The following is a 27,497-nucleotide window of genomic DNA, read 5'->3' as shown; positions in this document are numbered from 1 at the left end:
ATGTTGAGATGGTCCGTTGGACAGCTACAGATAAAATGTGTTCTGCTGGTGACCTGAACCAATCAGAGTACTCACTGTGATGTCACATGATGATGTCATTGTGAACGCCAGGATGCTCTTCAGTCAATTAATAACCAATAACAACTAATTTTGTCGTCATCATCAGCTGACGCCGACTCAAGTGACATCACTTGAGGACATCTGTCAGACTCCTCTGGAGACTAAAACATCTGCAGCACAACTTTACCTGTCAAAAACATCTGGAGAGGTGCAGCTACCGACCTGTATGTCTATAGGCACCTGATTGGACAAACCATCTGTCAGTCACCCCCCATCCAATCCAACCAGTCAGATCAACAGCAGGAGAGCGCTACGACCAATCAAACACTGACTGAAGTCAGGAGAGTGAAACGTGTTGTTCTTTGTTCTTCTTCAGTGAAAATCAGCAGCTGAGCCCTGGAGGACCCGCCATGTTGTTTTCTCTCAGACACAAGAGCAGAGGGAACACCTGGAAACACCAGGACACACCAGGGAACACCTGGACACACCTGGACACACCAGGGAACACTAGGACACACCAGGACACACCAGGACACACCAGGACACACCTGGAAACACCAGGGAACACCAGGACACACCAGGACACACCTGGAAACACCAGGGAACACCAGGACACACCAGGACACACCAGGACACACCTGGGAACACTGGCTGAGGGAACATCTCCAGGTCAGAACAGACTTCGTTTCTGACGAGCTCATCGTGTCCTCTGTTTCTGTTCTGATGGAAACATGAACAGGATTCAAACCAACAACCTCTCAGGACAATCTGATGTGTGTTATATTAGCTAAACCTCGTCCTCCTCCTCCTCCTCCTTCTCCTCCTCTCCTCTCCTCCTCTTCCTCCTCCTGTTCCTCCTCCTCCTCCTTCTCCTCCTCTCCTCTCCTCCTCCTCCTCCTCCTGTTCCTCCTCCTCCTCCTCCTCCTGTTCCTCCTCCTCCTTTCCTCTTCCTCCTCCTCCTCCTCCTTCTCCTCCTCTTCCTCCTCCTCCTCATGTTCCTCCTCTCCTCTCCTCCTCCTCCTCCTGTTCCTCCTCCTCCTTCTCCTCCTCTCCTCTCCTCCTCTTCTCTCCTCCTCCTGTTCCTCTTCCTCCTTCTCCTCCTCTCCTCTCCTCCTCTTCTCTCCTCCTCTTCCTCTTCCTCCTAATGTTCCTCCTCTCCTCTCCTCTCCTCTCCTCCTCCTCCTCCTGTTCCTCTTCCTCCTTCTCCTCCTCTCCTCTCCTCCTCTTCTCTCCTCCTCTTCCTCTTCCTCCTAATGTTCCTCCTCTCCTCTTCTCTCCTCCTCTTCCTCTTCCTCCTAATGTTCCTCCTCTCCTCTCCTCTCCTCCTCCTCCTCCTCCTCCCTTTAATCAGTTCCTCTCTGTCTCAGTTTGAGGTCACAGTTCCTCCCCCCCTCCATGGCCCCCTTTCCTCCTCCTTCTTCTGGTCTCCTCATTTATCGCCTGAGGTCTTCAGCCAACCCTCCTCCTCCTCCTCCTCCTCCTCCTCCTCTTCGTCTCGTCTCAGTTCAGATGTGTCCATGATGTCTGAGAGGAGATGTTCTCCGGAGGACGACTGCTCCTCTCTCCTGTCCCGGCTCGGTTCCGACTCTCCTCGTCCTCGGATGAAGTATGGCGGGATGTTCTGCAGCGTTGAGGGAGCGTTCGAGAACAAAACATTGAACTTTGAGTCGTTCAGTCCGCAGACGCAGCGACGCCGAGCCGCTCGAACCCGCAGTGACAGCCATGATGGAGGAGACGCTGCGAGAGGACCAGGACGGACGGTGGTGTTTCCATCAGGACACGCCCGAGAAAACTACGGCAAGAGAGAGGTTCACATTTATTTAAAATTGATTTTAAACATCTGTTTATGACTGATTATTGATGTTTTTGAATCTTTAATTGATTTTGATCCTTAAACTGAAATCTGATCAATCAGTTTGAAAATGTTTAACCCTGACCTCAGATCAGATGATGAGCTTACAGACGGGCTGAACCATCTCAGAACCGCACCGGACTCATTAACAAAACCACTTGATTTTATTCAATAATTAATGATTCATTACTTCAGCTGTATTTGAATACTGCACTGTTACATTTACTGGAGTATCTTCAGTGGTGGAAGTAACTAAGTACATTTACCCTTGTGCTGTACTTGAAGAGAGTATTTCTACTTCACTACATTTGTGTGACGCCTCTAGTTACTTTACAAATCAATACATTTATCACATTAATGATTGATACGTTATATTAAACTACACAGCAGTTTATACTTCATGTTTAGATGTAATCAGATTACTGTTCAGTATGATTTATAATTACACATCCCAAGTCAGCTGTTTATATTAAAACATGATTGCTGATATTTATTAGTCATAATTATGAGACAGGATCCATCACGAGTACTTTTACTTTTAATACTTTAAATACATTTTACTCAGAGTACTTCTGTACTTCACCTGTGATGAAGTATTTATACTGTTAGTAAAACATATGAAGAGTCACTGAACTAATCAATCAGTCAATCAATCAATCAATCAATCAATCAATCAATCAATCAATAACTGAAGCAAAAGCACCTCACTGCGCCAGCAAGTTTGTCTCCGCCACAGCAGGTCGACGACCAATCACAATCCAGCACATGAACTACTACCGGGGATGTGCATTCAAAATAAAAGCATGCGCACAAAAGAGAGTTTAAAGTCACGAACAGGAAGCTGATGTGTTTAAATGTTTGGATTTATTGATCTATTTAATTTCTTTGACCGTTTAATTTAGATTAAATTACAGAGATGACGTCAGACTCTCATCAGACCTGAGGTTGTTTAATGATTTCCAGACGGAGTTCTGACAGCTGATCAATAAGAAAAATGGATCAGTAGAAACACAATGAATAAAATGACCTGATCTGTATGTTGATAACAGTTTGGCTTCTCACAGATGCGAAGACCTGATTGATCTGCCTGATTATAATGATTATACTGATTTTATTGATTAGTGATCGTATTGATGTTTGCATTGTTGGTTGAAAATCTTTAAAGCAAATGTTACTCTACCGGGCTTTTATCTTGAAGCACCCCACCGGAAGGTGTGTGTGTGTGTGTGTGAGAGAGAGAGACAGAGAGAGACAGAGAGAGACAGAGAGAGAGAGAGAGAGAGAGAGTTGTCGGCAGTGTGACGTCAGAGGTGACGGAAACAACAATAGCAGAGTGTGAGCGTGTGTGTGAGTGTGAGCGGATCAATCAGCCGATCACAGATCGATCAGGATGTCGTTCCAGACCAAGAAGAGCAGCGCGAGACCCGTGGTAGGTCGAACCCGTGCCGAGCCGAGCAGAGCCGGGTCATGCCGCGCAGAGCTAGCTGAGCTGAGCTGACCGGGATAACGGGGAGGAGAGGGAGGATGCTGGGCCGGTGAGGCGGGATGCTGCAGCTCCGCGTGTCAATCAGCCGATAGAACCAGACCGAGACTGACCCGGATCAGCATGAACTGGATCAGATACCCCGGGCCGATCCAGGCTGGACCGGACTAGTCAGTTGCTGTAGACCCTCCCGGTTCAGCTCGGCTCGGTTTGTCTTAGAAGGGGCGTGAAGTGAAGCTGTGGTGATGCTGAGAGATCAATAAATAATAATAATAATAATAATAATAATACTTATAATAATCAATGATGATGATTAATGATAATTATGAATAAAACATTTGATTTATATCAGAAACATTAAAGCACCGCCTGGTTTTGACTTCATGTGGATCCATTTATATTATTCTGAAAGTCACCTCACTTCCTGTCACTCGATGTCATTTTAACCTATGTGACATCATTACTGTGGGCGTGTCCTAAAGTCAAAGAGCGGCACCAGTTCATAGAGATCATAACATCTGTCATTAAATGTAAATGATCGTATATTTCGTGGTGTTCTGAGGGTTTGTTCAGTTTAAATGAAATATGACCCTATAATATTCTGTTAATGATGCTCGTGTTCTGTGTCGTGGTCCGACCCTGCTGAAGTTTTAAAGATTATTGATTAGTAGCTATTGATTCTCAAACCAAACCAACAGAGGAAGTAGAGATCAATAAATCTGTGAGACTTAAATGAGATTCTGAACAAAACAAACACAACATAACAAACTGCTCAATCCAGCAAAGCATGATGGGAAAAATATCCAGATATGTATCCTGTCTCACAAAATATCTTAAAAACAATGTGATTGGATCTTTTTCCTGTCGGTGTAGAAAGACAGTGATCAATGACTTTAACAGGATGAGGGACGGGGCGTAGAGTCAGGGGACCAGCGGCCATTTTGTAAACTACAGGCTTTATTGATCCGATTTTTGATCAGGACCCTGAAGGTCACACCAGCAGGTAAAAACACCTGAGGAATCACACCTGTCACCTGTCAGGAGGTCAAACAGCTGACTTTGATCTGTGTTGTTTCTTTTCAGTCTGATCAGACATTCAAACTGATCTAAAGATCAATAACTTTAATCACCCAGCATCCTCTCTGTCTGCCTGTTTCCAGGGCGACCGTCTGATCATCAAAGGAGGGAAGATCGTCAATGACGACCAGTCGTTCTATGCTGACGTCTACATCGAAGACGGGACCATCAAGTAAATAAAAATATATGAATATATGGATTATTATTGATTATTGTCACTTCAGACCAGCTTCTGGCTTTAGGTTCACTCAACATGAACACCTGAGCTCCAGGTGTGCCGAGTGTCCACCTGTTAGGCTTGACTGTCTCTTACATCATCACACTTCCTGTCCTGTGTCCTGATCAGGCAGATCGGGGAGAACCTGATCGTCCCATCTGGCGTGAGGACGGTGGACGCGTACGGTCAGCTGGTGATCCCCGGAGGAATCGACGCCAACACCAACCTGCAGGCTCCTCAGAAAGGCCTGAACCCGTCCGATGACTTCTACCAGGGAACCAGAGCCGCAGTGTCCGGAGGAACCACCATGATCAGTCAGATTAGTACCAATCACCTATCAATACTCATCAGTCAGGTTCAGAGGGCAGCAGTAACAACAGTGATGGTTGTGTTCACAGTGGACCACGTGCTGGTGGAGCCAGGGACGAGTTTACTGTCAGCGTTTGATCAGTGGAGGGAGACAGCGGAGCAGAGGGCATGCTGCGACTTCTCTCTACACCTCGACATCACGCGCTGGCATGACGGACTGTATGAAGAGCTGGAGACGCTCATCAAAGATAAAGGTCAGAGGTCACGGTGCAATGATCGCAGTAAGGCCACAAACAGATTCTCTTCAGTTGGTTTTGTATTAACTGTGTTTGGGTTTCAGGTGTGAACTCCTTCCTGTTCTTCATGGCCTACAAAGACAAATACCAGAGCTCTGACTCTCAGGTCAGCTACTACTTCATGATTATTCATGTTGTTGTTTGTTTGTTATTGTTGTTGTTGCTATTGTTGTTGTTGTTGCTGCTGAGGTTGTTGTTGTTGTTGAGGTTGTTGTTGCTGAGGTTGTTGTTTTTGCGGCATAGGTTGTTGTTGCTGAGGTTTGTTGTTGTTGTTGCTGAGGTAGTTGGGTGTGTGACGTGACATGGCAGTTTTGCTGTCTTCAGTGTCAAACATGTATAAATATAAAATATATTTGTCAAAAACCTTCTCAATATTGTGCAGAAAATTATGCTTTATGTGAACATACTCAACATTAAAACAGTTCATCACTCATTTTTTCAGAATTTTCAACCAAACATAACAAAACTCATATGGTGTGACTGTCCAACACTTGTTTCTCAAAGTAAGAACTTGAATAAAGCTAAGAAAAATAAATGCAAAATTCTCAAAACAATACAGAAAAATAATACAGATGTCTATTTGTGAGGCTACTCTTTTCAAAGTCCAAGCATAATGTTTTGAGTCAGTTCTGATCAAAAAGATTTTGTCACACAAATCAAAATCATATGGTGTGACACTATTTTGGGATATTTCAACGGGCAACTGTTTTGACATCCTTGGGAATGAGAGGTCCTTCTTCAGCAAGGTTGTTCAGTACTATCAATACCAGACCATGACAGGTTTCTGAGGTGAGTTATCATTTTTATGTTTTCAATAAATCAGATTTTGTTGGCACTCTGACAAAAGTCCCACTTCCAGATGTCTTTTGGTGTGACACATTTTTCATAGAAATGCAAAAGAATTTTTATTTTTTTTGTCATAATTACATGTAAATCTATGTTGCTTTGTTATAGCTAGCATCTTGTTAGCGTGTTAATGTGTAGCTACAAGACTCAAGGTTGTGCTAAATGCAGAAAACATAATATGGTGTGACACTTCATCATATGGTGTGACATGTCTGCCTGTCACGCCATATGATTTTGATTGTCACACCATATGATACGAATTGTAATTTCCTGCAGATATAACAATAAATAACAAAGTCCAATGTATGTTTTGTCCTTTTAAACATTTGTTTGCATCCATCATCACATAAAATCTGTAATTATCCACAATAGACTGTGTTTAGTTTAGTTAGTTTTATTCGGTGATACAGATTTCTAGTTTATCAGACAGACACAGCAGACCCCTTCACAGAAACCTTAGAATGCTGTTTAAGTCTAAACAATGTTTTGTCTTCGTCTTAAACCATACATTCCCTTTTCTTTTGTCAGCTTGAGGCAAATAATGACACCCTGCGAGGAGAGAGGAGTTGCTGAGGCAAAGAAAAGAAAAGTAAACGACAACGGTCTGTTTCCATTCGCTGACCAATAGGAAGGTCTGAGGGAGGGTTTTAGAGGGTGCCTTCATTGTTGATTCAAAAGGCCTTGGGCAGATTTCTTGAAGCCTGGCAATACATGATATAGAATAGAATATATAGAATATAGAGAGAATCTCATCTCATCTCAACCCTAATTAATATTTCCTGCCATATGAGTGATCAGTACTCACCAATAGGTAGGTTAATACATGGTTTGCATTGACACATGGCGACATGATCATATGGTGTGACACTATATCATGTGGTGTGACATTCCAAATTGTGAAAATAACATACCTTTATTAATGATAAAATGTGAAAATGTTCATGGAATACATAGAAAATAGTTTGAGCAAGAGTCACAAATATTTTTATAATTTTATAGCAAGGTTTGTCACAATAAATAGAAAATACGTTGAAAGACTGACGACATAGGTCTCACATTGAGCAATGATTTAGAAAATAATACACAAATTTAATTAATTTTCACAAAACTATAATGGATCACAGTTTAGTTATGATAAAGGACTTTGATAAAGTGAGTAACTTAAAGGTATAATCCATTTTCATTTTATATACAATTATTTTCATGTCACACCATATGACGATTTTAGGCACTGATACAACAAATTGTCACATACATTCTGATTCCAACTGAAAATCTAAAAATAACATGTTTCTATAAAAATGAGAGTTAGTAGAACAAAAGTCAATCATTTTTATGCCTGTTATTTGAAGTTTTTGAAAAAACACTTTTTTCTGGTGTATATGTCACTGACCCAGTTGTTGTTGTTGCTGAGGTTTGTTGTTGTTGTTGCTGAGGTTTGCTGTTGTTGCTGAGGTTGTTGTTGTTGTTGTTGTGGTGGTTGTTGTTGTTGCTGAGGTTGTTGTTGTTGCTGAGGTTTGGTGTTGTTGCTGAGGTTGTTGTTGAGGTTGTTGCTGAGGTGTGTTGTTGTTGTTGCTGAGGTTTGGTGTTGTTGCTGAGGTTGTTGTTGTTGCTGAGGTTTGGTGTTGTTGTTGCTAAGGTTGTTGTTGATGAGGTTGTTGTTGTTGATGAGGTTGATGAGGTTGTTGTTGTTGTAGTAATTGTTGTTGCTGAGGTCGTTGTTGTTGTTGAGGTTGTTGTTGCTTAGGTTGATGTTGCTGAGGTTGTTGTTGTTATTGTTGTTGTTTCCGGGGGTGTTGTTATTGTTGCTTATGTTGCTTATGTTGTTGTTGTTGCTGGTGTTGCTGCTGTTGTTGTTGTTGCTGAGGTTGCTGTTATTGTTGCTGATGTTGTTGTTGTTGCTGAGGTTTGTTGTTGCTGCTGAGGTTGCTGTTGTTGTTGTTGCTGATGTTGTTGTTGCTGTTGTTGTTGTTGATGAGGTTGTTGTTGTTGTTGCTGAGGTTGTTGTTGCTGAGGTTTGTTGTTGTTGTTGCTGAGGTTGTTGTTGCCTCTTAGGTTGTTGTTGCTGAGGTTGTTGTTGTTGCTTATGTTGCTTATGTTGTTGTTGTTGTTGCTGGTGTTGCTGCTGTTGTTGTTGTTGCTGAGGTTGCTGTTATTGTTGTTGTTGCTGATGTTGTTGTTGTTGTTGTTGTTGTTGTTGTTGTTGTTGTTGCTGAGGTTTGTTGTTGTTGTTATTGATGAGGTTGTTGTTGCTGAGGTTGTTGTTGCTGAGGTTTGTTGTTGTTGTTGTTGTTGCTGAGATTGTTGTTGTTGTTGTAGTTATTGTTGTTGCTGAGGTTGTTGTTGTTGCTGCTTCGGTTGTTGTTGCCTAGGTTGTTGTTGGTATTGTTGTTGTTGATGATGAGGTTGTTGTTGTTGTTGAGGTTGTTGTTGTTGATGATGAGATTGTTGTTGTTGCCTCTTAGGTTGTTGTTGCTGAGGTTTGTTGTTGCAGAGGTTGTTGTTGTTGCTGTTGCTGAGGTTGTTTTTGAGGTTGTTGTTGAGGTTGTTGTTGCTTAGGTTGTTGTTGCTGAGGTTGTTGTTGTTGTTGCTGGTGTTGCTGCTGTTGTTGTTGTTGTTGCTGATGTTGTTGTTGCTGAGGTTGCTGCTGTTGTTGTTGTTGCTGATGTTGTTGTTGTTGCTGAGGTGTGTATTTGTTGTTGCTGAGGTTGTTGTTGTTGCTGAGGTTGCTGTTGTTGTTGATGTTGTTGCTTAGGTTGTTGTTGTGCTGCTGAGGTTGCTGTTGTTGTTGCTGATGTTGTTGTTGATGATGAGGTTCTTGTTGCTGAGGTTGTTGTTATTGCTGAGGTTATTGTTGAGGTTTGTTGTTGTTGTTGCTGAGGTTGTTGTTGTTGCTTCTTAGGTTGTTGTTGCTGAGGTTGTTGTTGTTGTTGTTGCAGAGGTTTGTTGTTGATGTTGCTGAGGTTTGTTGTTGTTGCTGAGGTTGTTGCTTAGGTTGTTGTTGTTGCTGTTGCTGAGGTTGTTGTTGCTGAGGTTGTTGTTGTTGCTGAGATTGTTGTTGTTGTAGTTATTGTTGTTGTTGCTGAGGTTGTTGTTGTTGCTGCTTAGGTTGTTATTGCTGAGGTTGTTGTTATTGTTGTTGTGGTTGTTGCTGTTGCTGAGGTTGTTGTTGTTGCTTATGTTGTTGTCGTTGTTGCTTATGTTGTTGTCGTTGTTGTTGTTGCTGATGTTGTTGTTGTTGCTGAATTTGTTGTTGTTGTTGCTGAGGTTGTTGTTGCTTAGGTTGTTGTTGTTGTTGTTGCTGAGGTTGCTGTTGTTGTTGTTGTTGAGGTTGTTGCTGAGGTTGTTGTTGCTGCTGAGGTTGTTGTGGCTGAGGTTGTCGTTGTTGCTTAGGTTGTTGTTGTTGCTGAGGTTGTTGTTGTTGTTGCTGTTGTTATTGCTGAGGTTGTTGTTGTTGTTGCTTCTTAGGTTGTTGTTGCCAAGGTTTGTTGTTGTTGTTGCGGAGGTTGTTGTTATTGTTTCTTAGGTTGTTGTTGCTGAGGTTTGTTGTTGTTGCTGCTGAGGTTGTTGTTGTTGTTGTTGTTGCTGATGTTGGTGTTGTTGCTGAGGTTGTTGTTGCCGAGGTTGTTGTTGTTGCTGAGATGGTTGTTGTTGCATCGGTTGTTGTTGTTGCTGAGATTGGTTGTTGTTGCATAGGTTGGTTGTTGTTGCATAGGTTGTTGTTGTTGCTGAGGTTTTTGTTGTTGTTGCTGAGGTTGTTGTTGTTGTTGCTGAGGTTGTCGTTGTCGCTGAGGTTGTTGTTGTTGCTGAGGTTTATCGCTCACATCAGTGTCTTACTTTCACTTTGAATCTGCTTCCTCTTTTCATGGCTTCAGCTCTACGAGGCGTTCGGGATCCTCCGGGATCTTGGAGCCATCGCACAGGTCCATGCTGAGAATGGTGACATCATTGATGAGGTAATTTAACCTGACCAATGAGACGGGAGCTTTCACTATTTTTCAACCAAACACACTGAATTTAAACTCTTTTGTGTTTCAGGAACAGAAGAAACTTCTCTGTCTTGGCATCACTGGACCTGAAGGACACGTTTTATCTCACCCTGAGGAGGTACACACACCTGTACTTATACATGGAACACACTTGTAATCACACCTGGAACACACCTGTACTTACACCTGGAACACATCTGTAATCACACCTGTAAATACATCTGTAACACACCTGTACTTATACCTGGAACACACCTGTAATCACACCTGGAACACACCTGTACTTACACCTGGAACACACCTGTAATCACACTTGCAAATACATCTGTAACACACCTGTACTTACACCTGTAATTACACCTGTAACACACTTGTAATTACACCTGGAACACACCTGTAATTACACCTGGAACACATCTGTAATTTCACCTGGAACAAACCTGTAATTTCACCTGGATCACACCTGTAATTACACCTGGAACACACCTGTAATTACACCTCGAACACGCCTGTAATCATACCTGTAAAACACTGGGAACACACACCTGTAATTAGACCTGGAACACAAATGTTATTACACCTGGAACACACCTGTAATTATACCTGGAACACACCTTTAATCACACCTTTAAAACACATGGAACACACCTGTAAACGTCTGGAACTCACCTGAAATTAAACCTGGAACACAAATGTATATACACCTGGAACACACCTGTAATTACACCTGTAAAGCACCTGAAACACACCTGTAATCACACCTGGAACACACCTGTAATCACACCTGTAAATACATCTGTAACACACCTGTACTTACACCTGGAACACACCCGTAATCACACCTGTAAAACACCTGGAACACACCTGTAATCACATTTGTAAAGCACCTGTAATCACACCTGTAAAACACCTGGAACACACCTGTAATCACATTTTCTTCGTCCACCAGGTGGAGACGGAGGCGGTGTATCGGGCCGTCACCATCGCCAAACAGGCCAACTGTCCGCTGTATGTTACCAAGGTGATGAGTAAATCTGCTGCTGATGTCATCGCCAAAGCCAGGAAGAAAGGTGACATCATCATCCTCGTCTGTACTCCATGTTGTCCTTTAATCCAGATTAGATTCACCCTGAATTATAAATGTGATTTAGATTCTGTTTCAATTACTGGAGTATTCTGAGGCAGGACCAGGTGGACCAGGTCCATCAGTCCACAGGTTCAGTCCTCGACCTCCACGAGACACTGACGAGTCACTTAAGAACACAACGTCATCTACACCTGCTGTCACTGTAGAGGTTTCAGAAGACTTGTTTGAATCTTCCAGCTCTGTATCCTCTATAAGGGACGAGTCAGTCAGTTTTAAGATGCGTCTGCATCTTAAAACTGACTGACTCGTCCCTTAGCTCGTCACTTAGCTCGTCACTTAGCTTAGCATGTAGCCCGCTCCTCCCTCTTCTGTTTATGGGCCTGATGGGGGCTTCACCTCCATGGAGGTGGTGCACCTCCACTGTGAGACTGAGGAGCAGTCAATATGGACAGATAATGATAACTGGGACTGAGGTTCCAAAGGATAAACACAGACTGAACATTGGGTTGAAAAGATGAGTTCTTCGCTCAGATTTGAAGGCCTCATCAGTCAGACTGTCCGGTACCAGCAGGAAATGATTCCAGAGAGAAGAGGCCCTGCAGCCTGCTGACTTCTGTCTCACTCTGAGGACAGACAGGAGGCCTGGACTCTGAGAGTGTGGAGCACTGGATGGGAGGTGTTCAGACAGATGTTGTAGTTTAAACATCCTCCTGCTCCTGTCATCAGGTATAGTGGTGTATGGGGAACCAATCACAGCTGGTCTGGCCACTGACGGCTCTCACTATTGGTCCAAAGACTGGGCCACAGCTGCTGCCTGCGTCATGAGCCCGCCTCTTAACCCTGACCCATCAACACCACAGTACTTGACCGCCCTGTTAGCATGGTGAGTATGACTGTTACTGTGATTAGTATGACTGTTACTGTGATTAGTATGATTGTTAGTATGGTTAGTAAGACTCCAGGTGAATCTGACAGGTGCTTGTGTGTGTTTTCTTCAAGTGGAGACCTCCAGGTGACGTCCAGCGCTCAGGCCAGCTTCTCCACTGCTCAGAAAGCTGTGGGTAAAGACGACTTCACTCTGATCCCAGAGGGAACCAATGGGATCGAGGAGAGGATGTCTGTGGTGTGGGACAGAGCTGTGGTGAGAAAACTTGTCTCCACATTATGAACTGTACAAATGTGAATGACTTTAAACTATAAAAAAGTTTCCACTTCACTTGTAGTATTGGAGTACAGGATGAACTTCACAGTGAGACAGAGCAGCTTCTTCCTGCTGATACCACCTCACCTTGTATCTTGATTTTTGTCATTCTGTGTCCTGCAGTCTATGGGGAAGATGGATGAGAACGAGTTTGTCGCTGTAACGAGCACCAATGCTGCCAAACTCTTCAACATTTACCCACGTAAAGGTATCAATCAGTCTGAGGACATTAGTGGTGATTCATCTTCTTTTTCTCAGCCTGAGGTGGAAACTCACTGTAACTGAAAGTTTTACCATCTGTAGATCAAAGTCAGATATCTGATGTGTCCTCTGTGTGTTCAGGACGGATTGCTGTCGGATCAGACGCCGATATCGTCGTCTGGAACCCAAAGGAGACCAGAACTGTGTCTGCAAAGACTCATAACCTGGTGAATCCAATCTTCATCATCATCCTCATCATCCATAATCAAAACCCATCATTGATCATCATTAGCTGCTCCTCCTTATGCTCCCTGTCTGTGTGCAGACGGTGGAGGTGAACATCCTGGAGGGTTTGGAATTTCGCGGCGTGGCGTCGGTGGTGATCAGTGGAGGTCGAGTCGTTCTGGAGGACGGAAAACTGAATGTGACTGAAGGTTCAGGACGTTTCATCCCCAGGAAGGCGTTCCCCGACGCCGTCTACAAGAGGATCAAAGCCCGCAGCAAGGTGACTAAACACCTGTTTTACAAGTAAACCACCTAACAGGTTGTTAACAGGATCAGCTGCAGTCTGATTGATGAACTAGTCAATCAGTTAACTGATTGATCAGTTCATCAGGAGGTCATTCTCAGACATTTTCTCTCCTCATCTCAGATGGCTGAGGCTCGCGGCGTCCCCCGTGGAAACTATGATGGACCGGTCCATGATGTTATCAGTATGACCAAATCGGTCCCACCCACTCCTACCACCAGGGGGCCCCCCTGTCCAAAAACCCTGACTGGCTCCCGCAACCTCCACCAATCAGGATTCACCCTGGCTGGTAGTGTTCATAGATGACAGCATTCTGATCAACAATCTAATGAGTTGCATTCTGAGTAAATGACCTTCTCTTCTTCTTCTTCTTCTTCTCTGCAGGAGCTCAGGTTGATGACCACATTCCTCGCCGCTCTACTCAGAGGATCGTGGCACCGCCTGGTGGACGATCCAACATCACATCCTTATCTTAAAGAACCAAGCTGTCAAATCTGAAACATAACGAGTCAAATCTGACATGTAACGAGTCAAATCTAAAACATAGAGTCAAACTGTCAAATCTGAAACATAACGAGTCAAATCTGAAACATAACGAGTCAAATCTGAAACATAACGTGTCAAATCTGAAACATAATGAGTCAAACTGTCAAATCTGAAACACAAGTCAAATCTGAAACATAACGAGTCAAATTAAAAACATAACAAGTCAAATCTGAAACATAACGTGTCAAATCTGAAACATAATGAGTCAAACTGTCAAATCTGAAACATAAGTCAAATCTGAAACATAACGAGTCAAATTAAAAACATAACAAGTCAAATCTGAAACATAACGTGTCAAATCTGAAACATAATGAGTCAAACTGTCAAATCTGAAACATAAGTCAAATCTGACACATGACGAGTCAAATTAAAAACATAACAAGTCAAATCTGAAACATAACGTGTCAAATCTGAAACATAACGAGTCAAACTGTCAAATCTGAAATATAACGAGTCAAATCTGAAACATAACGAGTCAAACTTTCAAATCTGAAACATAACGAGTCAAATCTGAAACATAACGTGTCAAATCTGAAACATAATGAGTCAAACTGTCAAATCTGAAACATAACGAGTCAAATCTGAAACATAACGTGTCAAATCTGAAACATAATGAGTCAAACTGTCAAATCTGAAACATAAGTCAAATCTGAAACATAACGAGTCAAATCTGAAACATAACGAGTCAAATCTGAAACATAACGTGTCAAATCTGAAACATAATGAGTCAAACTGTCAAATCTGAAACACAAGTCAAATCTGAAACATAACGAGTCAAATTAAAAACATAACAAGTCAAATCTGAAACATAACGTGTCAAATCTGAAACATAATGAGTCAAACTGTCAAATCTGAAACATAAGTCAAATCTGAAACATAACGAGTCAAATTAAAAACATAACAAGTCAAATCTGAAACATAACGTGTCAAATCTGAAACATAATGAGTCAAACTGTCAAATCTGAAACATAAGTCAAATCTGACACATGACGAGTCAAATTAAAAACATAACAAGTCAAATCTGAAACATAACGTGTCAAATCTGAAACATAACGAGTCAAACTGTCAAATCTGAAATATAACGAGTCAAATCTGAAACATAACGAGTCAAACTTTCAAATCTGAAACATAACGAGTCAAATCTGAAACATAACGTGTCAAATCTGAAACATAATGAGTCAAACTGTCAAATCTGAAACATAACGAGTCAAATCTGAAACATAACGTGTCAAATCTGAAACATAATGAGTCAAACTGTCAAATCTGAAACATAAGTCAAATCTGAAACATAACGAGTCAAATTAAAAACATAACGAGTCAAATCTGAAACATAACGAGTCAAACTGTCAAATCTGAAACATAACGAGTCAAATCTGAAACATAACGAGTCAAACTGTCAAATCTGAAACATAACAAGTCAAATTACAAACATATCGAGTCAAATCTGAAACATAACGAGTCAAATTAAAAACATATCGAGTCAAATCTGAAACATAACGAGTCAAATCTGAAACATAACGAGTCAAACTGTCAAATCTAAAACACAAGTCAAATCTAAAACATAATGAGTCAAACTGTCAAATCTGAAACCAAGAGTCAAATCTGAAACATAACGAGTCAAATTAAAAACATAACGAGTCAAACTGTCAAATCTGAAACATAGAGTCATATCTGAAACATAACGAGTCAAATTAAAAACATAACGAGTCAAACTGTCAAATCTGAAACATAAAGAGTCAAATCTGAAACATAACGAGTCAAATTAAAAACATAACGAGTCAAACTGTCAAATCTGAAATATATCGAGTCAAATCTGAAACATAACAAGTCAAACTGTCAAATCTGAAATATATCGAGTCAAATCTGAAACATAACAAGTCAAACTGTCAAATCTGAAATATAACGAGTCAAACTGTCAAATCTGAAACATAACGAGTCAAATCTGAAACATAACGTGTCAAATCTAAAACATAATGAGTCAAACTGTCAAATCGGAAACATAAGTCAAATCTGAAACATAACGAGTCAAATTAAAAACATAACAAGTCAAATCTGAAACATAACGTGTCAAATCTGAAACATAATGAGTCAAACTGTCAAATCTGAAACATAACGAGTCAAATTAAAAACATAACAAGTCAAATCTGAAACATAACGAGTCAAACTGTCAAATCTGAAACATAACGAGTCAAATCTGAAACATAACAAGTCAAACTGTCAAATCTGAAACATAACGAGTCAAATCTGAAACATAACAAGTCAAACTGTCAAATCTGAAACATAACGAGTCAAATCTGAAACATAACGTGTCAAATCTGAAACATAACGAGTCAAACTGTCAAATCTGAAACATAACGAGTCAAATCTGAAACATAATGAGTCAAACTGTCAAATCTGAAACATAAGTCAAATCTGAAACATAACGAGTCAAATTAAAAACATAACGAGTCAAATCTGAAACATAACGAGTCAAATCTGAAACATAACGAGTCAAACTGTCAAATCTGAAACATAACGAGTCAAATTACAAACATATCGAGTCAAATCTGAAACATAACGAGTCAAATTAAAAACATATCGAGTCAAATCTGAAACATAACGAGTCAAATATGAAACATAACGAGTCAAACTGTCAAATCTAAAACACAAGTCAAATCTAAAACACAATGAGTCAAACTGTCAAATCTGAAACATAAAGGGTCAAATTAAAAACATAACGAGTCAAACTGTCAAATCTGAAACATAGTCATATCTGAAACATAACGAGTCAAATTAAAAACATAACGAGTCAAACTGTCAAATCTGAAACATAAAGAGTCAAATCTGAAACATAACGAGTCAAATTAAAAACATAACGAGTCAAACTGTCAAATCTGAAATATATCGAGTCAAATCTGAAACATAACAAGTCAAACTGTCAAATCTGAAATATATCGAGTCAAATCTGAAACATAACGAGTCAAACTGTCAAATCTGAAATATAACGAGTCAAATTTGAAACATAACGAGTCAAATTAAAAAAGTAATGAGTCAAACTGTCAAATCTAAAACATAACGAGTCAAACTGTCAAATCTGAAACATAAAGAGTCAAATCTGAAACATAACGAGTCGAACTGTCAAATCTGAAACATAACGAGTCAAATCTGAAACATCGAGTCAAATCTGAAACATGGAGTCAAACTGTCAAATCTAAAACATAACAAGTCAAACTGTCAAATCTGAAACATATTGAGTCAAACTGTCAAATCTAAAACATAACGAGTCAAATCTGAAACATAACAAGTCAAACTGTCAAATCTGAAACATATCGAGTCAAACTGTCAAATCTAAAACATAACGAGTCAAATTAAAAACATAACGAGTCAAACTGTCAAATCTGAAACATAACGAGTCAAATCTAAAACATAACGAGTCAAACTGTTTGAGTTCGTCCAACAAAAACGTCACCTTAATTACAGTATACACACAAATCCTACGACAACCCTACAACTAGTACTATAACCTTTTAATTTGTACTAAATCCTACTGTATTTCATCTGAAGTAGTACTGAATGTTACAACAATACTGCAACCCTACACCAAGTACTTTACCCATAACAACTACTTTATAATACTACAGTCGTACTTCAACTTGTACTTAACCCTGCAACAATGGTACTACAACTCTACACATACTACTGAACTCGATTACAGCCATACAAATCATAGTACTACCGTCCAACTAGTACTGAATGTTACAAAACATGTATTACAACCCTGAAAATAATACAAATCCTACACCTACTGTACTTCATCCAAGGCAGTACTGCATGTTACAAAAATGGTACAGCCACAACCCGACAACTAGTACTGAAACCTACAACAGTGGTACTTTAACTAGTACTGAATGATACTGGTACAGTCATTTCAAGTACTCTACATACTAAACATGTGTACACAATAACATTTCATCTCATTCTCTGTAGTACTCTCTGATAAACACAGTAGTAGATCAAACTTCCTGTTTTCTCTTGTGCTCTTCCATTAACAGCATCATCACTTCATCATCAGACACCACCAGTACACTCGTCATACTGGGCCCACTGTCCCTTTATGTTGTCAGACATCCCAGAATAATAAAAAACAGAACTCATTCTGCTCATTGTTAATTAGTTTATGTGGTCCTGAAGTCATTAATATGAACCCTGTAACATCTCATTATAATATAATTATTCCTGGTCCATATCACTTATTATCTGTTAGTCTCAATCTGAACCACTTTAAATCTTTAATAATATAAATCTGTTCTGATATAACTTCATCAGTCTGTGGTAGATCAGTGTTTCTATTGGTCCGACTGACTGAAGGGTTAGTCCTGTCGGGACCAATCAATATCTTTTACTCTCTGATATATTGATATAGTTAATTTTAGTTATTATTGATGAAATAATTGATAAACCAACCATGAAACTTTCAGACTAACACATTCAACTTTTTGTGAACATCATCTGATAAATGGTGCTAATAAATCCAGCAGTAGCCTACAAGTAGCAATCCCTTCAACGCCACGCCCCCTACAGGAAGTGAACACAATGACCCCGCCCCCAGAAATATGTGACACTAACTGACATTAAAAAAACCAGAGACTGATCTGACCGTGGATGTACAATTCTGGATACTGGACTCGTGGTGAGGTTTGTGTCCGTGGGCTCAGACTCCTCTGTGATGTCACACACATGAAGATGAACACACCTGAGGGAGCGGCGCAGCACCTCACCATGAGCAGATGGAAACAAAATGGAGACTGATGAGGTGAAACAACTCGCCTCTGTAACGGTAATACTAAACCAGCCTGGGTGAGAAAAAGGTTCAATGAGACGCCATCAACACGTCTAGCTAATGTTAGCCTCAAGAGCTAGAATGTTTACTGTTGCTTAGCAACACATCAACTGCTCCAGAATCTCTCTCTCACTGGCTGTTGTGAAAGTCCTGACGTAATCATCCAGGTCCAAACTATCACACCTGTTTCAGTTGACTCATTGTGGTTTCATCTAAACTGGGTAAGCATAACAATACCAGGGTAAGCCAATCAGAGCAGAGTAGGGCAGAGCTACTCAAGGAAACCAGTGGATCCATAATAACATGTAAACCTGTCACAGCGGATCTGGACCCAACACCGGTACCAGACGAGGTCCCAGACCAAATTTCATCCTCAGATTGGCAAGAGCAGCTGTTCCTGTAGACTGAGGCTTTAGTGTTTAGTTTCTCCTGCTGGCCCCGCCCACACAGGTAGATTGAGCATGCTGATTGGTAGATTTAACTTCATGACCTCAGACATAAACAAGAAGAGCTCGATCAGATTTTGCACAGATTTGATCTTTAAACAGACCAAACTGACCGTCAGCTCACCAACACGCCCTGCAATCAACTGTCTCTTAATACATCCACGGTCCAAGCGGCTGTAGCCCCTCCCCTTCCTGCTCTGTGACCTCTGGTGACCTCTGAAGGGATTTTTATTAACTGTCTTTGATTAGTAAAGGCTTCATTTGATACCATGACCATTTTGTATTTTTTACAGTTTTTGTATCCTGACAGTGTTAGCATCAGTGATCGTAGCACTCAGTTCAGCCCATGGCGGCCATGTTGGTGCCACCCTGTTGCTATAGCAACAACATATTGCTATGAACAGCTTCCAACATGGTGTCCTTATTAAACTCTGTAGTACAGATTAGCTCCAACATGGCGTCCTTATTAAACTCTGTAGTACAGATTAGCTCCAACATGGCGGCTGTGTCCCTGCAGGCTGAACTGTTTCTGTAGCAGTCGGTTGTTTTTCTGTCCTTACAGATGCGCTGGACAAACATGGACGACATGAACTCTTTGTAAATGCAGTGATCATGTGCAGTGTGTATATGAGGAGTGGTTACCATGGAGACGGTGCATCTGTTGTCATTGTTGTTCCTGTAGTGAATGTAAAACTTCTTCCAGTTGTGATGAGCTGCATGAATAAACTGTGAAGTGAAATTCAACAGTGTTTGTCCAACATGCTAACAGATAACAAATAATAACAATGACATAGAGTCTGATCTTATATAACAACAAGAAACAACACAAAAACAGGCAGTACAGATGCTCACTGTCCTTTTAGTGTTTCACAGTTCAACTTCATTTCATGTTTGAACTGGTGAATATTGGGAAGCCTCTTAGTCCAGTTGCATTTATGGCTATAAAACTTGGCGTGTAAAATTAAAATATTTAAAATAAATGCATGACTACTGTCTAGATCATGTTCTTCATTAAAGAAGATTATATCTCTTTCTTCCAGTTCACACAACATTTCAAAAACATTTTCAACATCAATCCAAAAAGTTTTTACACAAATGTGTGTTCATAAAAAGATGTAGAAAAGTTTCAGAAATATCATTTCTATATCGTTTAAGAAAGTAGTTTGTTGGGTAAATTAAATGTTTCATTTTAAAGTACACTTCACAGACTTTATTGTGCACAGTAGGTCCAAAGTGTTTGGACCAATAGTGTTGTTCCATTTCAAACAGTCGTCGACCTTCAACAAAACAAAACAAACTGGGATGACGTCAAACAGGAACTGGAATACAAAATGTACTGATGACATCAGCGTATGTTCGTGACATGAACTGAATGTTTTTATTGACTTATTTCTGTACTTAATATTTGTATCGATCTGCCTGTGAACAGCTGATAATTGAAGGTAAACTGCATCTGAGAATAAATTCTACAAACCAGCAACATTTAAGACATTAAATATAACAACTTATCTTTGTTCCTCATTAAATGTTTAATCCAGTTCCACTTGAAAATTAGATTGGATCGGTATCGTCATTTAAAAGCACGTGATGAACCCGCTGCACCGATGACATCACGACCAATAGGAGGAACAGGGGAGGTCACGTGGTCAGAGACGCGGACAGGTTAATGAAGCAGCTGATGAAGGCAGGAAGCTTGAAGCTGCGGTGAGTTCAGACTGAGACGGGTTGGTTCGGTGGTTCGGTGGTTCGGTGAGCTGTGAAGCTGCTCATTTTCACTCTCAGCCGTTCACACCTCAAACTGTTGGACTGTAGGAGGGGGTGGGGCGGAGTGTCGGTACCGGAGCGTGCAGGTGTGAAACAACACGTGTGTGTTCTGTTTCCAGAGAAAAATTGGTGGATACGTGAATATAGCGCTTCTAAATGTGATAATGATCTTTTTAATGCATTTTATTCATCAATAATATTAAAAAAATACAAGAATCAGGTCAATCCAGTCTCAATCATCCAGTGCAGGAACAGTCCAGCCTTGGTTCTGAGTCTTTGGGTATGATATAGATATGAAACTAAAACGTGAGGAGCACTGTTCCTAATGTTACAGGTGAGTGGAGGTCACAGGTGAGTGATGGAGGAGTCTCGGCTCATCGTGGAGGAGCTGCTGACGTTGTGTCTGCAGAGGATCACTGTGGAGGAGAAGGCCGTGGACACTGAGCAGGGTAAGACTGACTGACTGATCCAGGAACAGTTCATGTCAGCAGCACTGAGAATTGAGCTCAACCTGTGAGATGGTTTCAATTAATGTGGAGCTGCAGACAGGAAGTGATGAAGGCAGACACGCAGGACTCCTCCATGTTTCTCACTGTACACTTCCTGCTCTGAGGAGGTTGAGGGTGTGATTTTCTTCTTCTGCTCTGTCAGAGATGGTTGAAGTGGTGAAGAACTTTGAGACGGTCAGGAAGCGCTGGCTGCACGCCGAGTTGGACCTGAAGAAGTATAAAGAGCTGCTGGTGAAGTCTGATGTGGCCAAAGCTGCTCTGGAGGTCAAACTGAAACACGCTCGGAACCAGCTGGACGTGGAAATGAAGAAGCGCTACAAGATCGAAGGAGACTACCAGTACCTGGTGAGTCCACTCAAACACGACTCCACCATGTGTCCTCTGGCTCCACCCTCAGGACAAACTTCAGCTCCACCACAGTCCAGACTCTCAGAATGTATAAAGATGTCCTGTAGGGGGCGCTAACAGCACTTCATCACTGTGTTTGTTGCCTGTATGACTGACAGCAGAGGCAGATGCAGCTCATGTGTGACATCCTGGTCCACGACAGTAAATCCAGCGCCTGCCTGAACGATGAGCAGAAGTCTCTGATGGCCACGTTTGAAAACAAAGGAACAAACGTGACTCTGCACAGGAGCAGCAAACGGTGAGAGACCAGTGTTGTTGTTGTTGTTGTTGTTGTTATAATAAAATAAACAGTGTATAATTCTATTGTGTTCCTTCAGGCTGTCTGTGATCGACGAGTCGTCCTTCCTCTCCGTCTGTCACTCTGACATCAGCTACGACCGCACTGATGATGACGTGGTGAATCAGGATTCATGACATTAAAGGACCAGTCTGCTGCTTTTTCATGTTTAATAATAATTAATAATTTAAAGTTTTCATGTTGTTTCAGGATCTGGACACAACAGTCATCAAACCACTGAGATCTCGAGTCAGAGAGAGGAGGGTGAGAACATGTTCCTCAGCAGGCTCTGATGATGGAGCTCAGCAGTGAACAGTTTGAGTTCGGTTTCTCGTTCTGGTCGATGTTTGCTGGACTTGGTAGTTATCGTCCTGTGTGACTGTAAGATCATCTCAGCCATCAACTCCCTCAGTACAGTTTATTAGAGTTCTGACCAGAGAGAATGTTCTGGATCACTGGTCGGTCGCCTGGATGGATGGTTGGTTGTTTGGTTGGACGGTTGTTTGGATGGTTGGATGGTTAGTTGGTTGGTTGGCCGGATGGTTGGTTGGATGGTTAGTTGGATGGTTGGCTGGATGGTTAGTTGGATGGTTAGTTGGATGGTTGGCTGGACGGTTGTTTGGATGGTTGGTTGGATGGTTGGCTGGATGGTTGGTTGGATGAGAGATGGGGTTTTTATTTATCCATTTTTTGGTTTGTTTGTCGATTCCTTGGGGAATAATCATGAAAGTTGATGAATAAAATCAGGTGTATTTAGGTGGCTGAGTGAGAACAGAAGGGGACCTCTGGGAGGTATAAAACTGACCCTGGTTCTGATGTTCTGTTGGTTCTGTGCAGCGCTCCTCGATGGGTCCGGCTGCTGGTGGGAAGCGAGGACGAGGCGGGAATGTTTCTGCAGAGCTGCTGGAGAGAAAAACTGTTGACAAGGTGACACAGACATGACGGACTGAAACCTGCTGTCTAAAAAGGGAAAACAGGTTAACTGTGAGTCTGTGTGAGTCAGGAGGTGGAGACCATCGTGACGGCATCACTGACGACACCTGAGACTGGAGGTCACATCCATATGGTGCTGGGAATCACACAGGAGACCCCCGAACACCCGACCTGGACCCTCAGCCAGGACGGAGGAGGAGGAGGAGGAGGAGGAGGAGGAGGAGGAGGAGGTGATTATGTTTGAAGTGAGACGTGTGACTGAGATAAAGTTCAGTGAACTGATGATTCGTCCTCTGCTCATCTTGTTCTTGTGACCGGTCCTGATATCGTCACTACAGCAGCAGCACTGATGCTGATTTCCTTTAATTCAGTTGACTGAAGTCCAAACGGACATTAAAGGTTGAATGCTGATGGATTTGATACTGTGTGTGTGTCATTTACTGCTCCTCCACCAGCTCAGCGTGTACTGACGCTGCAGTGAGTCGGTCCCTGCTGGTTGTGATTGTTTGTGTTGTTCAGATGAGACCTCGGTGTGGTTCCCCTGCGATGAGACGCTGCCGGAGCCTGAAATGAAGACGGAGAAGAGAGCTGAGAAAACCCTCAAACATGTGTTTATTTCTAAAACGGTACGAAGACGCAGAGAAAGTCTTCATCTTTGATTCTGGACAGAAAGTTTGATGATTAATGTCTCAGGCGATGAATGTGAGTCCGTCAGAAGACTCTGCAGTTGTGTCGGAGACACTGGAAGATGTTTGTGGTCTGTGTTGAGTATAAGAGTTCTGATGTCTTTAATGCCGCAGCTCATCAGACGGTCGTCAGGTTTGACTCTGTGCTCTGCCTCCTGCAGGTGATCCGGCCCGAGACCTGTTTGCCATGCGGGAAGAGGATCCGCTTCGGGAAGATGGCGGTGAAGTGCAGGAACTGCCGCGTGGTCGCTCATCCAGAGTGCAAACAGAAGTTCACTGGAGGCTGCTCGACCGCCACAACAGGGATTTCAGCTCAACAGGTACCTGGAGAGCTGTCTGAGGCCAGAACAGAACCAGAAGCGTTGGTCCATAACAGAACAACAGTCGGTCTGGAACTGGACCATAGTCAGTCTAGAACAGAACCAGAGTCGGTCTAGAACAGAACCAGAGTCAGTCTAGAACAGAACCAGAGTCGGGTTTGAACCAGAGTCAGTCCAGAACCAGAGCGAGTGCAGTCAGATTTGTGTTTACATGATGAAACTGAAGTCCAGAACCTGTTGTTGGTCCAGAACTCGTTGGAGGGTTTTGCTCCGTTGGTCCATCCCAGAGTGCCTCAGCTGGTCGTTGAGTGTGTGACGGAGATCGAGAGGAGGGGCCTGGAGGAGGTGAGCAGCTGTCCGTCAATCACCTGATCTGATGACTCAGCAGGCTCCTGTAGCCAGGTGTGTGTGATGTTTTGTGTGTCCGTGTGTGTGTGTGTGACGTGTTGTGTGTGTGTGTGTGTGTTTTGTGTCTGTGTTGTGTGTCGTGTTGTGTGTGTGTGTATCTGTGTTGTGTTTTGTTTCTGTGTTGTGTGTCTGTGTTGTGTGTCTGTGTGACGTGTTGTGTGTCTGCGTGTGTGTGTCTGTGTGACATGTGTGTGTGTATCTGTGTTTGTGTTTTCTGTGTTGTGTTTCTGTCTGTGTGTGTCTGTGTTGTGTGTCTGTCTGTGTGTGTCTGTGTTGTGTTGTGCGTCTGTGTGTGTCTGTGTTGTGTTGTGCGTCTGTGTTGTGTGTCTGTGTTGTTTTGTGTTGTGCGTCTGTGTTGTGTGTCTGTGTTGTGTGTGTCTGTGTTGTGTGTGTGTGTGTGTCTGTGTTGTGTGTGTGTCTGTGTTGTGCTGTGTGTCTGTGTGTCTGTGTGTGTGTGTTGTGCTGTGTGTCTGTGTGTGTGTGTGTGTGTGTGTTGTGTTGTGTGTCTGTGTGTGTCGTGTTGTGTGTCTGTGTTGTGTGTCTGTGTGTCTGTGTTGTGTGTCTGTGTGTGTGTGTTGTGTTGTGTTTCTGTGTGGTGTGTCTGTGCGTGCGTGTGTGTGTCTGTGTTGTGTCGTGTGTCTGTGCGTGTGTGTCTGTGCGTGTGTGTGTCTGTGTTCAGAGGGGTCTGTACAGGGTCCCTGGAGGGGAGCGTCTGGTGAAGGACCTCAGAGAACGGTTCCTTCAGGGTAAAACTGGGCTGATGCTCAGTAAAGTCCAGGACGTCCACGTGGTTTGTGGTCTGCTCAAAGACTTCCTGAGGAACCTGAAGGAGCCGCTGGTCACCTTCAGACTGCACCGGACCTTCATGGAGGCTTCAGGTACGAAGGCTGGTGCTGCTCACACACAGGAAACACTCACTAGACTCCACATTATCACCTTTTCGCCACCTTTGTCTGTTGACACTGAACCAAGCAGCACCGTCTTAGAGCCGCTCCAGTGTGTCCGGTCATCACGCCAGGACCAAGAGAGGCGTGACGGTGACGTATCCACCGACTGTTTATAATCATATGGATGCTGATATAATGTGCTGTGGTTCTGACCCAACAAACATCCTGGAAAGTGACAAAGTTACGTTTTCACTCTAAATGACATCATCACATGACATCATCACATAATCACCATCAGTAAACAGAGGACCCTGTCTGACTCTCAGTCACGGGGAGGGAGGCTGTTTTCACTGAAGTCTCTGTCAGTAGGGCTGATCGTCACTGTGACAACAGTAACTACAACAACACAACACTGAAGGAGACAAACACATGTGAGTTATAATCACCTCCATTCAACTGAGGGAGCTGCCTGGCTGTGCTGCCGGGGACAGACAGAAGAGTCAGAAGGACAGACAGGATGACAGACAGAAGAGTCAGAAGGACAGACAGGATGACAGACAGAAGAGTCAGTACGACAGACAGGATGACAGACAGAAGAGTCAGTACGACAGACAGGATGACAGACAGAAGAGTCAGTACGACAGACAGGAGGACAGACAGAAGAGTCAGTACGACAGACAGGAGGACAGACAGAAGAGTCAGAAGGACAGACAGGAGGACAGACAGAAGAGTCAGTAGGACAGACAGGATGACAGACAGAAGAGTCAGTACGACAGACAGGAGGACAGACAGAAGAGTCAGTACGACAGACAGGAGGACAGACAGAAGAGTCAGAAGGACAGACAGGACGACAGACAGAAGAGTCAGTAGGACAGACAGGAGGACAGACAGAAGAGTCAGAAGGACAGACAGGACGACAGACAGAAGAGTCAGTAGGACAGACAGGACGACAGACAGAAGAGTCAGTACGACAGACAGGACGACAGACAGAAGAGTCAGTAGGACAGACAGGACGACAGACAGGAGGACAGACAGAAGAGTCAGTACGACAGACAGGACGACAGACAGAAGAGTCAGTAGGACAGACAGGACGACAGACAGGAGGACAGACAGAAGAGTCCGAACGACAGACAGGATGACAGACAGAAGAGTCAGTACGACAGACAGGACGACAGACAGAAGAGTCAGAAGGACAGACAGGACGACAGACAGAAGAGTCAGTAGGACAGACAGGAGGACAGACAGAAGAGTCAGAAGGACAGACAGGACGACAGACAGAAGAGTCAGTAGGACAGACAGGATGACAGACAGAAGAGTCAGTACGACAGACAGGACGACAGACAGGAGGACAGACAGAAGAGTCCGAACGACAGACAGGATGACAGACAGAAGAGTCAGTACGACAGACAGGACGACAGACAGAAGAGTCAGAAGGACAGACAGGACGACAGACAGAAGAGTCAGTAGGACAGACAGGAGGACAGACAGAAGAGTCAGAAGGACAGACAGGACGACAGACAGAAGAGTCAGTAGGACAGACAGGATGACAGACAGAAGAGTCAGTACGACAGACAGGACGACAGACAGGACGACAGTAAGGACGACAGACAGAAGAGTCAGTAGGATAGACAGGACGACAGACAGAAGAGTCAGTAGGACAGACAGGACGACAGACAGAAGAGTCAGAAGGACAGACAGGACGACAGACAGAAGAGTCAGTAGGACAGACAGGATGACAGACAGAAGAGTCAGTACGACAGACAGGAGGACAGACAGGAGAGTCAGTAGGACAGACAGGATGACAGACAGAAGAGTCAGTACGACAGACAGGAGGACAGACAGAAGAGTCAGTACGACAGACAGGACGACAGACAGAAGTGTCAGTAGGACAGACAGGAGGACAGACAGAAGAGTCAGTAGGACAGACAGGACGACAGACAGAAGAGTCAGAAGGACAGACCGGACGACAGACAGAAGAGTCAGTAGGACAGACAGGACGACAGACAGAAGAGTCAGAAGGACAGACAGGACGACAGACAGAAGAGTCAGTAGGACAGACAGGACGACAGACAGGACGACAGACAGAAGAGTCAGTAGGATAGACAGGACGACAGACAGAAGAGTCAGAAGGACAGACAGGACGACAGACAGAAGAGTCAGTAGGACAGACAGGATGACAGACAGAAGAGTCAGTACGACAGACAGGAGGACAGACAGAAGAGTCAGTACGACAGACAGGAGGACAGACAGAAGAGTCAGTAGGACAGACAGGACGACATAGTGGACGACAGACACTTCTCCATGTATAACTGCAGTATTTTTTCCTCATTCCAACATTACCACGTGA

General features: G+C 42.9%; 2 protein-coding genes across 7 annotated transcripts in view; both read left to right on the top strand.

Annotated features, from left to right (window-relative positions):
• The first annotated feature begins 1,580 nt into the window (after positions 1-1,580).
• Positions 1,581-19,697, top strand: dpysl4 (dihydropyrimidinase like 4). 2 transcript variants are annotated; one of them, XM_073490081.1, is made up of 15 exons: positions 1,581-1,868; positions 4,556-4,644; positions 4,819-5,003; positions 5,088-5,252; positions 5,339-5,400; positions 10,016-10,096; positions 10,179-10,247; positions 11,079-11,199; positions 11,943-12,099; positions 12,216-12,357; positions 12,541-12,625; positions 12,760-12,845; positions 12,944-13,123; positions 13,271-13,439; positions 13,535-19,697. In XM_073490081.1, the coding sequence occupies exons 1-15, from the start codon at positions 1,581-1,583 to the stop codon at positions 13,621-13,623; spliced, it is 1,968 nt and encodes a 655-aa protein (XP_073346182.1). In that variant the 3' UTR covers positions 13,624-19,697. The 2 variants fall into 2 exon arrangements, with proteins under 2 accessions (XP_073346182.1, XP_073346184.1); XM_073490083.1 differs by lacking the exon at positions 1,581-1,868 and adding an exon at positions 3,275-3,341 and having other exon boundaries at positions 13,271-13,436; positions 13,532-19,697.
• An 892-nt stretch (positions 19,698-20,589) lies between these two features.
• The window catches only part of LOC141015632 (rac GTPase-activating protein 1), a 13,832-nt gene continuing 6,924 nt past the window's right edge, over positions 20,590-27,497 (top strand). For 2 of the 5 annotated variants that reach the window (XM_073489775.1, XM_073489771.1), the window contains exons 1-12: positions 20,689-20,808; positions 21,057-21,171; positions 21,374-21,576; positions 21,738-21,877; positions 21,957-22,035; positions 22,127-22,180; positions 22,754-22,843; positions 22,920-23,079; positions 23,369-23,475; positions 23,697-23,855; positions 24,105-24,200; positions 24,943-25,141. In XM_073489775.1, the coding sequence (XP_073345876.1) occupies positions 21,081-21,171; positions 21,374-21,576; positions 21,738-21,877; positions 21,957-22,035; positions 22,127-22,180; positions 22,754-22,843; positions 22,920-23,079; positions 23,369-23,475; positions 23,697-23,855; positions 24,105-24,200; positions 24,943-25,141 (1,378 nt within the window). In that variant the 5' untranslated portion in view covers positions 20,689-20,808; positions 21,057-21,080. Of the gene's footprint in view, positions 20,663-20,688; positions 20,823-21,056; positions 21,172-21,373; positions 21,577-21,737; positions 21,878-21,956; positions 22,036-22,126; positions 22,181-22,753; positions 22,844-22,919; positions 23,080-23,368; positions 23,476-23,696; positions 23,856-24,104; positions 24,201-24,942; positions 25,142-27,497 lie in introns of those variants that run through there. The other 3 variants (XM_073489772.1, XM_073489774.1, XM_073489773.1) reach the window with 3 other exon arrangements.

Source organism: Pagrus major, chromosome 20 (genome assembly GCF_040436345.1).
Source record: "Pagrus major chromosome 20, Pma_NU_1.0".
NCBI classification, from domain to species: domain Eukaryota; kingdom Metazoa; phylum Chordata; class Actinopteri; order Spariformes; family Sparidae; genus Pagrus; species Pagrus major.
This window is presented reverse-complemented; position numbering and strand designations above follow the sequence as displayed.

Excerpts from the sequence above, each read along its gene's own strand:
- dpysl4 (XM_073490081.1), top strand. The coding sequence starts at position 1,581 with ATGTCTGAGAGGAGATGTTCTCCGGAGGACGACTGCTCCTCTCTCCTG. Across the intron at positions 12,626-12,759 it reads CAACATTTACCCACGTAAAG|GACGGATTGCTGTCGGATCA; the intron begins GTATCAATCAGT and ends CTGTGTGTTCAG. Across the intron at positions 12,846-12,943 it reads CTGCAAAGACTCATAACCTG|ACGGTGGAGGTGAACATCCT; the intron begins GTGAATCCAATC and ends GTCTGTGTGCAG.